Here is a 15,687-nt window from a genome sequence, read left to right on the forward strand (position 1 = left end):
GGGTCAGGAGGGCGTGTGGATGTAGTTTACCAATGATGGATCAGAGAAGGAGGTTGGTCCTCGGTGAAACAATCATAAGAGGAGGTAGAGTCCAAGGGCAAATCAGCAAAAGGAAATCTAGTTTCGTCAAAGATAACATGCCGCGAAATTATTAGTTTTATGTTGGACGAATCATAACATTTATAACATCTGTGATTCATCGGATACCCCAGGAAAACACACGGAGACGATCGTGGTTGTAGTTTGTTTATGGTAGCAGAAGGAAAAAGAGGAAAACATAGACAACCAAAGACACGTAAGTGTGAGTATGAAGGGTCACGATGATATAACAGCTGAGTAGGAGAATCATTTCCAAGTGTCTTGCGGGGCAGAATGTTCAGAAGGTATGTTGTCATTTGACGTGCATGATGCCAAAAGGAAGGAGAAACAGACGAATGAACCAAGAGGGTGCGGATCATGTTGTTAATGGTGCAAATTTTTCGTTCTGCTATGCCGTTTTGAGAAGAAGTGTGAGGGCAAGAGAAACGAAAAATAAGGTCGTTAGCATCACAATACCGGCGAAAGGAATCATTATCATATTCACGTCCATTATCACATTGAAGACATTTAATATTTGCGGAAAATTGAGTTTGAATAAGGTTAGCAAGAGTAGTAAATATTTCATAAACCTGAGATTTCTTGCTAATCGGAAACGTCCATAAAAAATCAGTGTGATCATCCAAAAACAAAACGTAATAATGATGACCAGCAGTGCTTAAAACAGAAGACGTCCATAAATCACTATGCAAAATATCAAATGGCCTCAAAGTAATAGTTTCAAAGGAACTGAAAGGCAAACGAACATGTTTTTCTAAAACACAAGAATCACAAATAGTACTAGAACGCGAAGGTTCACAATAAATAAGTTTATTATTCCTAAGGTGATTTAAAGCTGAGGAAGCTGGATGACCAAGACGATTGTGCTAGACACCAGAAGCAAGACCAGCAAAATGAGAGGAACGGGTGACTGGGTAGAGGTCGCCGAGGCTGTTACATCTCATGAGAGGCATCCCCGTCTGGAAGTCAGACACCGAGAATCCAAAAGGATCAAAAGAAACGGAAACACTATTGTCAGTAGTGAGTTGTCGTACATAAATTAAGTTTTTAATAATTCGCAGAGTGAGCAAGACATGGTTGAGTGCTAAAGGTTTGTGAGGGGTGGGAATAGAAGTGTGTCCCGAACCCTGAATTGGAATGCCCTGATCACTACCGACTATCAGTTTCTGATTTAAATGACTTAAATTAGAATAAGACGTGAGAGTACCTTGAGATGCCGCAGTATGGGACGAGGCGCTGGTATCCATGTACCACGTGGTGTCTGGAGGTGTCAAGGACATGGTGTGCATGGCAGCAGCGATATCAGTGGGTGCTGGAGACGCAGTAGCGATGTAGGCCTAAGGACGTTGACCTAGAACGCTGGGTTGCTGCGGAGAACCCATGGGACGCGACCACTGAGATGTGGGGTAAGGACAAGGAGGCATGCCCCAAGGGGAAGGAGCCCAACCAGGGGGAGGAGCCCAACCCCAAGGATTCCATGATGCCGACTGAGGCGGGCGCCATGGTGGATGAGCTGCAGTAGGGAACCAGAGGAGCCAGATGAACCAGTATAGCGAGAGCCACCTTTCTTTTTAGGTTTACCAGAATTACCCGGATAGTTACGATTTTGCCCTAACCCAGAACGGTAGTTGGAGTGTCCCTGAGTGTTGCGGTTGGTGGTGCGCTGCTGAGAAGAGTTATCGGAGGCCCGTGGAGGGGAAGCAGAGGTGTGCAAAGCAGTCTGAGAGGCAGGACCAGACATCTTTGCGAGACCGGATTCCTCTAGAATCAGCATGGAGCGGACCTTGAGGAATGGAGGCAAAGGCTCGCTCTGACGGATCAGGGTGGCAACACCACGGAAAGGCTCAGTGAGACCAGAGACTAACTGGAGAACAAGACGATGATCACTGACTGGGGCACCAACATTCCTCAACTGATCAGAGATATGTTTCAGACGCTGACAATAGGCCGAAACATTTGGAAAATTCTCCATGCGAGTGGAGATAAAATCCTGGTCGAGGGCGACAACACGGGAGTTCTGATTGTCCTCAAAAATAGAAGCTATAGGGTTCCAAGTAGCCATAGCAGTAGAACCTTTCTCCATAACCGTGGCAAGAAGATCAAAGGATATGGTGCAATAAATCCACTATTTGACAGTAGAGTCAAGAGTGGCCCACCGGGCATAAGAAGCATCGGTGCGCGCAGGAGGCTCCATGTCAGCTTGAGGAATGATGTGGTGGAGCACCTGAGTGGCGTGAGCATGAGTTTCAAACAATTCAGCCCACATAGCATAATGATCCTTGTCTATCTCGAGTTTGAAAGGAATGCTGTTTTTGATATTGGTGACAACAAGGGCAGGATGAAAATCCAACTTGGCAGAGGAGGACGACGGCGCCGTGGGCGGAGGGACTATAGTGGTGTCGCCGGTGGGAGAGTCAGTGGTCGAGTCGGAGGTAGCCATAGAAACTGCAATACAGAATAATATAAGGGAAAATATATTTTTTTTTTAAGTTTTCTGGCTGGTGCGGTTGAACCGGGTTAGATTGAACCGGTCCGGTCCAGTCGAGCCGGTTCCTGGCGAACCGAAAACAAAAAAAAAAGGAAAACACGGGCGGGTCGGATCCTGGCACGGGCTGGCGCTGCACGCGGGTTTGGTGCAGACAAACAGGGTCCGCCAGTGGCGGGGAGGGCGTGCAGTGGCCGGCGCGAGGGACGGCGGTGGCGGGTGGGTGTCCGACGGATCTTGATGGGGCTCCTGCTCAAAGATTCACGCGGGCACAAGGGAAGAAGACCCTGTGCGGCATGGTACGAGTTCTTCGATGGGAGGGGAAGAACCGACGAGAGCGACGGAGGCCTGAGGCGGCGGCGGCGGCGCTAGAGGGAGTGGAGCGCTGCGACGGCGGTGGTGTGGCGGCTGCAAGGAGGGAGGCAGCAGCTGTGGGTGGGTTTGGAGGGAGAATTTGGAAATAAAATAAAAATTAGGTCAGATTTGAAGAAGGGATCTGAACCTGCTCAATGATACCATGAAGGAAATCAATTCCGTGACTATTATTGATGAATAAACCTCTATTTATACAAATACAAGGTTGACTAATAATAAAGACTAAACCCTAATTACATGCATAATTACAGAATAATAAATATAAGAATATTCTATTCTCTCAAAAACTATATATTTTGCTATGAAATTTTATGATATTATGTAGACATAGACCATGGACAATGGTCCAAGACAAGGCTTATTATTATGTCATGTGGATAAGAATTGGGGCGGGGCGGAAAAGGTGTTTAGAATCCTTTTATAGGTCGTGTAACGAAGATACCAGTTTCTATAAATATGGACTGATATGGGCGGACCGGATCATTTTACTTTGGGCTTATTATTATCATGTAACAAATGGGTCGGGCAACCCATGGTCCAGCCGGGCCAAAACCCAAGCTATAAATAAAAGAGGATCGCCCAAGCGGCGGGGACCTATCATTTTACGCAATTTTCTTAGTTTTTCACTTACTTCGCTTGCTCTCAGTTTGGTTAGCCCACGTTAAGGTTCTATACCGGAACATTGGCGCCCACCGTGGGGCCGAAGGATACTTTCCTAGGCTTCGTTTTTCACCGCGATGGTGACTCGATCCGGGGCGAACGGAGAGAGGAATCACGTTCAACAGAATGATGTTCCTCCAGATGTTCTTCAGCGGATCATGGATGATCTCAATGAACTTCGTCAACACAATCAACAGTTACAGAATCAACTTACTGATATCAATCAGACTCAAGGGTTACGAGAGGGCGATCGAAGAATGGCTGAGACGGTGGTGGACTTTCAACCTTTCACAGAGGAAATAACGAACACCGCCGTCCCAGATAATTTGAAGACGTTAAAGCTTGATTCTTATTATGGCGACTCGGATCCAATGGACCATTTAGTGTATTTTAACACAAAAATGGTTATTGTAGGTGCGTCAGATGCGTTGAAGTGCAAAATGTTGCCATCAACTTTCAAGAAGTCAGCGATGATTTGGTTTACAACTTTACCTTCAAGGTCAATTGTCAATTTCACGGAGTTATCTACAAAGTTCTTGTCTCAATTTTCTACCAGCCGTGCACAAAAGGTGACTCCGGCGACATTATTCAATGTTCGTCAGGGGCCAAATGAGACTTTGCAGTCTTATATGGGGCGTTTCAATCAATTATCTGTTCATTTGGAGGATAAAATGTCGGAAATCTGCATTGCAGCTTTTGAATTGGGTTTGAAGCCGGGTGGCTTAAACAGCAATTTAAGTAGAAAACCTGTGGAGACAATGACGCATTTACGCGAAAGGGTGCAAGGATACATCAGGGAGGAGCAGAGCGATCAGATAAAAAACAACCGCCCAAATGCAGCGGTTACAGGGCAGAAACAGCAGTTGGAGGCGAAGAAGGGATGGACTGAACGCGGCAGCGCGCGGTATAACAATCGCAACCGTTATGACGGTCGATTTGATAACCGTTCCAATTTCAAAAATCGTGCTCAACCGTATGGAGTGCGTGGGCCTGGACATTCAATGACGTGGACTCGGAACTAGAATGATCGTGCAACACCTTTGGCGGTTAATCTCACCGAAGCTTTACACACGTGCTTAGAGGCGATGTAATTCGTTTTCCTCGACAACCAAAACCGCCAACAGGCCACGTGGACAAAACTAAATGGTGTGAATACCACAGGATTTTGGGACATAATACTGATGACTGCTTTACGTTGCGATGGGAGATAGAGGCTTTGATTAAAGCAGGGTGTATGCAACATTTGGCAGGGCGAAACAATTCTGGAGAGGCAGAAACTTCAGTTAGGCGAGATGATGGAGGCAAAGAAATTGAGAATGAAGGACAAAAGAAGCAACAAGATGGAAAAGCGAAGGGATGAATCCATTCTATTTTTGGTGGGTTTCGAGGTGGCGGAACAACTAATTCAGCTCGGAAGCGATACATGCATTCCATAAATGCAGTGTATTCCAATGATTGGGGAAGCTGGGCTATTAATCAACCTGATATTACTTTCACTATACGCAATTTTGAAGGGGTTCAACCTCATGAAGATGACCCAATTGTGGTGATGTTAAGAATTGCTGATTATGAGATTGAAAGAGTATTATTGGACCAAGGAAGTTCAGCTGACTTGATATATGGCGATGCGTTTGAGAAGTTGGGGCTGACAGAGTCGGATTTGTTACCTTATGATGGTGCTTTGGTGGGATTTTCAGGAGAAAAAGTCTATGTTAGGGGATATGTGGAGCTGAACACAGTTTTTGGCGAAGGGAAAAATGCGGAGTCATTTTCTATCAAGTTTTTGGTAGTAAAATGTACTTCACCATACAATGTACTTGTCGTAAGACCATCGTTGAACAGGTTGGGGGCGATCATCTCAACAAGGCATTTGACAGCTAAATATCCCTTAAGCAAGGGTGGAGTTGGAATTTTAAAGGCGGATCAGATGGTGGCTCGCAAGTGCTATTCAGAAAGTTTTAAGCAGTATGGTCATTTGGGAAAGAAAGCGGTAAAGGAGGGACACAAAGTTTATGAAGTGGAAGTGGAGCAAGCTGAGGTTAGTTTGGATCCTCGTGATGGTTTTCATGATCATAAGATGACATCAGAGGAGGAAACTAAGGCGATTAAGATTGGAGAAAGAAGCTTGAAGGTTGGTGTCAATCTTACAGCGAGTCAAGAGGACAGATTAGTGAAGTTGTTGTCGCAGAACATGGATTTATTTGCTTGGAGCGCCAAGGATTTGCCTGGGATTGACCCAGAGTTTATTTGTCACAAATTGGCACTTAACCCCGGGGCGAAACCAATTGTTCAGTTCAAGAGAAAGATGGGTGAAGAGAAGGCAGAGGCTGTTATAGTGGAAACTAATAAGTTACTAGAAGCAGGATTCATCAGAGAGGTCAAGTATCCAACTTGGTTGGCGAATGTAGTTATGGTGAAGAAAGCTAATGGGAAGTGGAGGATGTGTACTGATTATACAGACTTAAACAAGCATTGTCCAAAAGATTCTTATCCTTTGCCGAACATTGATAAACTTGTTGATAGAGCATCTGGCTTTGGCATGCTTAGTTTAATGGATGCATATTCAGGCTACCATCAGATTAGGATGTACCAACCTGATGAAGAAAAGACAGCCTTTATGACCAACCAGGCGAACTATTGTTATCAAACAATGCCATTTGGGCTGAAGAATGCTGGCGCCACATATCAGAGATTGATGGACAAAGTGTTTGACAAGCAGGTGGGGCGAAATATGGAGATATACGTTGATGATATGGTGGTCAAGTCAGAGGAAATGTTGGGGCATTGTTCAGACTTGAAGGAAGCTTATGGTGAATTAAGGAAGCATAATATGAGACTCAATCCTGAGAAATGTTCGTTCGTAATTCATAGTGGGGAGTTCTTAGGCTTCATGATCACAAGGAGGGGAATTGAGGTGAATCCGGACAAATGTAAGGCGATACTGGAAATGCAGAGCCCAACTTCAGTGAAAGATGTGCAGAAGCTAACTGGGAGGATTGCAGCTTTGTCAAGGTTTTTACCGTGTTCAGGAAACAAATCGGCACCATTCTTTCAATGTTTGCGAAAGAATAAAGCTTTTCAATGGACTGAAGAATGTGAGAGTGCTTTCCAGAGTTTAAAAGAACATTTATCCAGCCCTCCAGTCTTGTCTAAGCCAATACCAGGTATTTCATTGTCAATGCTTATTTCAATATCTGATAATACTGTTAGTTCTGTTCTGTTGCAAGAAGTTAAAGGAGATGTGAAGATTATATATTTTGTGAGCCATGCTCTTCAAGGGGCTGAGGTTCGATATCAGAAAATTGAAAAGGCGACATTAGCCTTAATCATATCTGCTAGGAAATTAAGACCTTATTTTCAAGTTTTCCCATGGTAGTCAAAGCTGACTTACTTCTTCGCCAAGTTTTACAAAAGCCTGATCTGGCTGGAAGAATGGTATCTTGGGCTGTTGAATTGTCAGAGTTTGGCATTACTTTTGAAAAGAAAGGAGCGATTAAAGCACAAGTGCTGGTAGATTTTGTGAATGAGATGTATCATGAGGATAATAGTGAAGCAGGTGAATGGAGCTTGTCAGTAGATGGATCATCAAATGTTAAAGGCAGTGGTGCTGGCATAATCTTAGAGGGACCAGGGGGCGTAACTATTGAGCAGTCACTCAAGTTTGATTTTAAAGCAAGTAATAATCAGGCAGAGTATGAAGCTATCATTGCAGGTTTGAAGTTGGCGATAGAAATGGGAGTCAAGAGTATTACAATCAAGACAGATTCGCAGATAGTTTCAAGACAGATTCAAGGTGAGTATCAGGCGAAGGATGCACAGTTGGCAAGGTACCTAGTCAAAGCACAGGGCTTGATAAAGCAAATTGGAGAAGTGCAAATAAATCATGTGCCAAGAGATGAGAACACAAGGGCTGATATTTTATCAAAATTGGCAAGTACTAAGAAGCCAGGCAATAACAAGTCAGTTATACAAGAAGTTTTGAATAGCCCAAGTATTGAGGCTGATGAAGTTATGGCAGTACCGGCAGTCGGGTGTTTGGATTGGATGGGGCGAGTAAAGAAATGCTTGGAAGCAGAAGCGGCGGAGCTAGCCATGTTCACAAAGGATCAGATTCGAGAGGCAAGTCATTACACTCTCCTTGGCGATCAATTGTACAGAAGAGGAGTTGGAGTGCCGCTTTTAAGATGTGTTTTAAAGGAGGATGCAGAGCGAATCATGTTTGAGGTTCATGAGGGGGTTTGTGCAAGTCATATTGGAGGCAGATCGTTGGCAGCTAAAGTTCTAAGGGCAGGATTCTACTGGCCGACATTGAGATCAGACTGTATGGATTATGTGAAAAAATGTAACAAATGTCAGATTTACGCAGACTTACACAGAGCACCACCGGAAGAGTTGAGTTCAATGAGTTCGTCATGGCCTTTCGCGATGTGGGGCGTGGATATATTGGGACCTTTCACACCAGCGGGGTCACAGGTTCGATATGTTTTAGTGGCGGTGGACTATTTTACCAAATGGATTGAGGCGGAGTCAATGGCAAGGATCACAGCAGAGAAGGTTAGGAGTTTTATTGGAGGAGGTTGATTTGCAGGTTTGGCGTGCCAACTACTATAGTTTCGGATAATGGAACTCAATTTACTAGCAGGAGTGTGAAGAGTTTCTGTTCAGAAATGGGTATTGAGCTGCGATTTGCTTCAGTAGAACACCCACAGTCTAATGGGCAGGTAGAATCTGCTAACAAGGTGGTTCTTAATGGTATAAAGAAGTGATTGGGCGAAGCAAAGGGATTGTGGGCTGATGAGTTATTAACTGTAATCTGGGCATATAACACCACTCCTCAGTCTACTACTGGCAAAACACCTTTCAAGTTGGCTTATGGAGTGGAGTGGATGCGATGATTCTAGCAGAGGTTTAGGATGTGACTTTTAGGGTGGCTACGTACAGTGAAGATCAGAATGATGCTAATAGGCTGGTGGACATAAATTTGGCGGAAGAAACTCAAGCAGCAGTAAATCTGAGACAGGCATTGGTGAAACAGAGGTCAGAAAGGCGATATAATTCAAGGGTAGTTCCAAGGCAAATGAAGGTTGGCGATCTGGTGTTACGCAGAAAGGCTAAGGGACCGGACGATTCAAAGCTATCACCAAACTGGGAAGGACCATACAGGATTTTAAAGGGAATTAGGCCAAGACGCGTATCATTTGGAGGAATTGTCAGGGCGAAGAATTCCAAGAGCTTGGAATGCACAACATCTCCGTTACTACTACAGTTGATCAGTTAGTTATCAGTTTGTGTGTTTGTTTGTTAGTTTGCTGGGTTTGCAGTTTGTGTATTGTTGTCAGTGTGTTTGTTTTGTGTGTCAGTTGTCGTTTCAGATTATGTTTCTCCATGTTGTTCAGACTATGTTTTGTTGTAAGACTTAGTGTGGTGCACTCTTTTCTCTACGCCAGGCGGGAGAGTTTTTAACGAGGCACTACACATTAATGAATAACAGGTATGCACTATTTTCTCTACCCCAGGCGGGAGAGTTTTTAACGAGGCATAACCTTTTTAAAAATGTTCCAGCGCGTGACATTTCAGTTTATTTTGTTTTCCTGATTGAAAACCTGTCAACTTAGGTCTATCAATTGGGCGATGTCAGACAATTAAGAAAGAGTAAGTCTCTCATAGCTAGAGCATTTGACCACGAATTCATAAGCACAGCCTTAAATTGGATTAAGCTTGTCCAAATTAAGCACAAGTCTCCACGCGAGCAACCAATTGAATCAAATGTGTGTTCTGATTCAATAAATAATTGACTAGGTTCAAATGGAAAATTTGACTAAGTTACATACAAAGGCCTTATGATTCAAAGAATAGTTGACGGAGATTCTAGTGAGAATTATCCACTGAAAAGTTTAAATTTTGTTTCGACAATTAGTTACTACACACAGTAACAACTATGGCGAACCATTTGGCAATGAATTACCAGTTGAAAGGTTAGTAAAGTGCAGTATCATTAATTATATTGGTTGACTGAATGATATAGTTGTTATTAGATGGATCATGTTATTGAGATAGAAGGAATAACTTAGTAATTTTTATGTTAAGTTAAGATTTGGTGAAGTCTGATGTGAGGAAGTCATAAACTCTTCATAAAGTATGGATAGGAATGGAGATATATTAAGTGTAGAAATTATGAAAGAATTTTTAAGTGTTGAAGCTATTTAAGCAAGATGCAGAGTCATTAAATTATGAAATTTGCGGATGTTGATGTATAGAAAACATATCACATTAATAGTAGTTAATAAACATTACATGATACCTTAGGACAAACCACGGAGCTAATCGCTCAACACTTACAAATATAAAGACAAAACATAGGCAAGTTTAAACTAACTTAGGAAATAAAAGAAAACTAAAGGATAGATTAATGCAGTAACCATGCTTAAACAGAGGTAGAACTAATGGTTTTCTCCTTCGCCTTCTTTGTTGTTGGCGTTTCCATCTTCTTCATTTTTATCTCCTTCATCTTCTTCTTCTTCTTCCTCATCGCCAGTATCAGGGCTGACCAACTTGCCATCAACAATCCTAGCATAAGGATCGGAACCGGCAAGGTTGATGGAAACTTGAGGATTTAGGAAAAGAATCTGTTCTTTGGCTTTTACAAATCCAGCTTCAAATTGATCAAGGACGGAATTCTTCAGTTCAGAAATTTCAGAATGTAACTTAGAATTTTCATTCTTCAATTCAGAGTTTGCGGAATTAAGGTGAGTGACTTCCGCCTTGGATTTCGTGAGTTCTTCTTCCTTAGCTTTCTAGGTGGCGTTCAAATCTTGAGCATGTTTCTTCAAGTGTTCATTTTCCAGGGCCAAATCTACGACCTTCTTCTCATTCACTTTGTTGGCAGAATCCAACAATTTCATAGTAGCCTTCATCTTTAGGATTTCCCTTTCTTTCTCTTCTAGTTGTTTGGCGGAATTAATCCCGTCAAAGCCAGCGGTCTCCAGGTCAACCATTTTTGAAATAGCCGCAATTTCAAGTCCTTTTGTCATGATGGCTTGGCAGGCCTCCTTTAATCTGATCTTTTTGATCTTTTCCCGGTCCGCCTCAAACACCAAATTTGTTTCCACCAGCGAATTAAAGTCAATCTTGGAATCCCATAGTGAGGTTACCTCTTCATAAGTGAGTTCTTCAAATTCCTTCAGCAAGCTTTTCCATGTCGGGGGCGGAGTGCTTGAAGACCCACCTTTGTGTGCCACATTTTGAGGATTACCCTTCACCATGAATTTCTCCATTGAGGGCTGAGAAGAGTTTTTCCCTTTCGTTGATTCAGGTGTTTCATTCTTTCTCTTCTTTTGAGGGCGATTCGACTCGGTGCCTGAATGACTAGCATCAGCGTCTATCAGAGTTTTCGCCGGGTTTCTTTTTTCCCTTGCAGCTTGTTGTTCCCGACGGAATCGGAGGATATCATCATCAGAGAGGCGAGTCATTTTAGCTGAAACAGAATAGTAAGGTTAGACACAAAATCAACACTTGAAATACAAAGACGTTGAAATTTAAGAGTCTTACCCACATATTCACTCAATCTGTTTTCATAATGGGCATCTAGAAATTCAGTGAGATTCAAATCAATGCTAGATAGAAAGGTGCAATCCACCATTTCCTCAGGGGTAAGGGAATCATCAGGAAGTTTGATGATAGCTTCATAACGCGTGGTCCAGTAGAAGGGGAACTTTGGGCTTCCATCGTTGAAATAAAATACATCCTTGCACTTCTCGGTTTTGTTTAGCCTAAAGAATTTCCCTTTGAATTGTTTGTAGTGACTTCTAAACAAGGTAAATAGGTCTTTTCCCCTAGCGGCGGCTAAAGAAAGATATTTGCCTTTTATGCTTCTACTACTGGTTTCAAAGAAGTAGAAAAATCTATTGCTAGTGGGTTCGATACCTAACACTTGACATAGAAGTTCGAACGCCCTGAGGTATGCCCAACTATTACAGTGAAGTTGTGTCGGGGCAACATTCAATAAAGTTAAGACGGAGAAAGAAAAATCTGAGAGAGGGAGTTTATATTTTAGGTCAGAGAAGATACTTTCAAAGAAATAGGTGTGGTTTTTTCCGTTAAGGTCTGGAGCCCCAAAACAACAAGGTTCAGTAGGTAAACAGGGGACTATGTCAAGGTACACATCTTGGCCGTCAGAACGAAAAGTATTTTCAGTGATTAAATCCATTATAGTTTTAACATTGCAGAATTTGGTAAACCTAGTTTTGACTTTGCTAGTAACCCACATATCGACTGCACTGGTAGAAGTTTTAGAAGCCATAGAGACTTTACGGGTGCGTTTTGCATCCATTTTGAAAAGAATTCCTGAAATTATAAAGGATTCAGGAGTTATGAAATATAGAGGGGTAAGATTTGCGTTTTGAGTTGCGGGGAAGAGTAGATTTTAAGATTGATTTGGATAAAACAAGAAGATGAAGAAGGTAAAGTTTTTAGATGAAATATTTAGTGTAGAAAGAGGGAAAAATTTCATGAGTAGACTGAGTGAGGAGTGCTTACCAGTGAAAAAGATGTGATGAACTTGGCTAATCTGGAAGAGTTCTGGCAATGTGGAAGAACACTTGTAGGTAAATGCAAGAAACTTTGTAATTGCAGAAGGATAGTAGAAATTTTGAAATGAGAAAGTGAAATGGTTTGGGGTAAAAAGGACTGTTATATATAGAGAAATGGTAGAAGATGAAAAGGTGTGTTGAAAGGGTGTGGTTAAAAGCACTTAAGGCAAACAGCGAGCATGCGCGTGGTTTGTGTGAATCCACGCGTTCATTCAAGCCACACATTCGAATTCATCGAGGCGGTGAATCAGCGCGCCATAAAGAGGCGACGTTTGGTAAAAGGGTAACGTTTGAGCGGAGAGTGACGTCAGTTAGCAGGTATACGCGTCGTTTCGGAGAGGTAGAGTCGTTTCAGAAAAAAGATACTCTATGAGTGGGTTTTAAATGCACATCTCAATTAATGCGAATAGCATAGCCTAGGTAGACTTTATGCATTGCAAGTTTCAAGATATCTGTGGAATATTTGTGATGATTGCAGCAGGTACAAAAATCCGGAAAGAGATTGATTTCGTGCACAATGATTTAGGTGATGAGTGAAGTGTCATCTAGACATCACGTGCCACACAGAAAGAGTTATCCTTATAATGATTAGCCTAATATTGTTTACTTTGTGGTTAGCCTTATTTTGTTGAAGCCTGTGCGCTCATAAATTTATTCACATTGTATACGGGCGCACCAGAAGTTGTGGGCCTGAATAAGACACTATCGTTTTAGTTCTAAAACATCAGTGTCTTGTGGGCCTATGGACTGATATGGGCGGACCGAATCATTTTACTTCGGGCTTATTATTATCATGTAACAAATGGGTCGGACAACCCATGGTCCAGCCGGGCCAAAACCCAAGCTATAAATAAAAGAGGATCGCCCAAGCGGCGGGGACCTATCATTTTACGCAATTTTCTTAGTTTTTCACTTACTTCGCTTGCTCTCAGTTTGGTTAGCCCACGTTAAGGTTCTATACCGGAACAAAATAAATGCATGGTTAAATGCATTTTTCATTTCTGAACTAAAATTTCATAGTTTTTGATCCTTAACTTATTAAATCATTTGATTTTCGTCTTTTGATCGGTTTGACGGATGATGTGGAACGCCAACGTGTAAATTTTGTAGGATGTTGAATTGTTTTTTTTTAATGCTTAAGTGAAATATAAGAGGGATTAAAAAAAATAACTTTCATCATCTTGTAGGTTTCTTTACAAGTAAGGATTTGTTCCTAACCACATGCTTTTCTACCCATATAGAAAACAGGAGCATAGTCCTAAACCACACTTGATTAACCCATACCCGAAAAACATGATGAAGATCTAGAGCGGAAGCGTACCTGAATGAGCCATGGGAATCGCTGAAGGATCTGGGGTTGTGATCTTCCAATTGTAGATCACCCTTAGGGTTTCCTGATGTTCTTCTCTGATGGGGATGAGGAGAAGCTTTTCAAGTTGTTGTGTTGTGTCTACAATTGGGGACCATAACCCTATAAGTAACTGCATCAGTTACAATTCTGTTTTCAATATTTCTAATTTGGCCCGTCATCAAATTAGAATATTGTCTTATGGTATCCGCACAATACCTTTTTCATAACACATATGCCCTTAGCCATAAGATCAATATTAAATAGACCACTTTAGTTTTTGCTAGTGAAATAATGGCCCTAACACAATTAAAAGTTATATTTGTGACCCAAAATTCTAACAATCTCCCACTGGTCACATATGTAACTCTACACATGTGTTAGACTTTATGAGCTCAAAAATGCCATTATATACCTTAAGCATATCCAAATAATCTCGTCCATTAGCCATGCCAGTACATAGAACCAAAGTGATTTTTGTTATATCAATCATAACTAAACCCATCAATGATTACTAGTTCTGACATAACTAAATGACATAGATTCATTATGAAATGTGCAACATGAAAATCACAAGAAGGTGGCCTGTACTTGTCAATTTTCAACTGGTCCTACTTTACTTTAGTGAGGTCATTCAATAACCTTATTGTACAAAGCATAAATAACAGAATATCAAACTTTATAATTAACCAAAAAAATATCCAAATACTAGAGTATGCATGCATAATACCAAACATAGAACACAAAATTTATATATGAGTAACTCCCACTAAACTAAGCATTCCTCACACTGCAAAACACCCATGTGAGCAGTGTGCTCATGAAAGACCTTAGGCGGAAGACCTTTTGTAAGAGGATCCGCTATCATGGAGTTTGTCCCTATGTGTTCTATAGAAATCTGTCCACTTTGTACCCTTTCCTTAACAACTAGGAACTTGATGTCAATATGTTTTGACTTGGTCGAGCTCCTATTATTGTTGGAAAATAAGACGGCTGATTTATTGTCACAGTATAACTTAAGCGGTCTTTCAATTCCTTCCACAATTCGCAGCCAGTGACAAGATTCCTCAGCCAAATCCCATGGTTAGATGCCTCAAAACATGCTACAAATTCTGCTCCCATGGTGGATGAAGCTATGAGAGTTTGCTTGGCACTACGCCAAGAAACTGCACCACCAGCTAACATGTAGATATAGCCTGAAGTGGATCTCTTACTATCTTGGCATCCAGCAAAATCAAAGTCAGAATATCCAATGATCTCCAATTGGTCTGACCTCCTATATGTGAGCATATAATCTTTTGTTCTCTGTAAATACCTCATAACCCTTTTGGCTGCTTTCCAATGATCCATTCCTGGATTGCTCAAATATCTGCCTAACATCCCAACTATGAACGCTATATATGGACGCGTACAAACTTGGGCATACATAAGACTCCCTACAGCTGATGCATAAGGAATCTTTTGCATTTCCTGAATTTCTAAGTTTCCTTTTGGGCATTGACTGAGACTAAATTTGTCTCCCTTAGCAACTGGAGTATCCCCTGATGTACAATTCTGCATGCCAAACCTTTTCAGTACCTTTTCGATATAGCTCCTTTGTGACAATCCCAGAATACCCCGAGATCGGTCTCGGTGTATCTGAATTCCTAATACAAAGGAAGCGTCACCAAGATCTTTCAATTCAAATTTTCTTGATAGAAATCTCTTGGTTTCGTGCAACATGCCTATATCATTAGTGGCAAGCAGTATGTCATCAACATACAGAACCAAGAAAATATATTTGCTCCCACTGAATTTGTGATACACACAATCTTCAACAACATTCACCTCGAAACCAAATGAGAGAATTACTTCATGAAATTTGTGGTACCACTGACGAGATGCCTGCTTTAGTCCATAAATGGATTTTGTCAATTTGCGAACCATATTCTTTGGGTCTCCTGACACAAAGTTTTCTGGTTGCACCATATAGATTGTCTCATCAATGTTTCCATTGAGAAACGCTGTCTTGACATCCATTTGATGAAGTTCCAAATCATAATGTGCAACAAGAGCCATGATTGTCCTAAAAGAGTCTTTCGATGAAACCAGAGAGAAAGTCTCTTTAAAGTCAATCCCTTCCTTTTGAGTATAAC

General features: G+C 41.8%; 1 protein-coding gene across 1 annotated transcript; it reads right to left on the reverse strand.

The window, feature by feature from the left end:
* Positions 1 to 1,447: 1,447 nt before the first annotated feature.
* On the reverse strand, positions 1,448 to 2,179 carry LOC130725039 (uncharacterized). The gene has a single exon (XM_057576301.1). It carries the CDS (start codon positions 2,177 to 2,179, stop codon positions 1,448 to 1,450), a length of 732 nt encoding a protein of 243 aa, XP_057432284.1.
* Between the last annotated feature and the right edge of the window lie 13,508 nt (positions 2,180 to 15,687).

Source organism: Lotus japonicus, chromosome 6, assembly GCF_012489685.1.
Source record: "Lotus japonicus ecotype B-129 chromosome 6, LjGifu_v1.2".
Classification (NCBI taxonomy): Eukaryota; Viridiplantae; Streptophyta; class Magnoliopsida; order Fabales; family Fabaceae; genus Lotus; species Lotus japonicus.

Coding starts and splice junctions, on each gene's coding strand:
- LOC130725039 (XM_057576301.1), bottom strand. CDS start 2,179: ATGGAGAAAGGTTCTACTGCTATGGCTACTTGGAACCCTATAGCTTCT.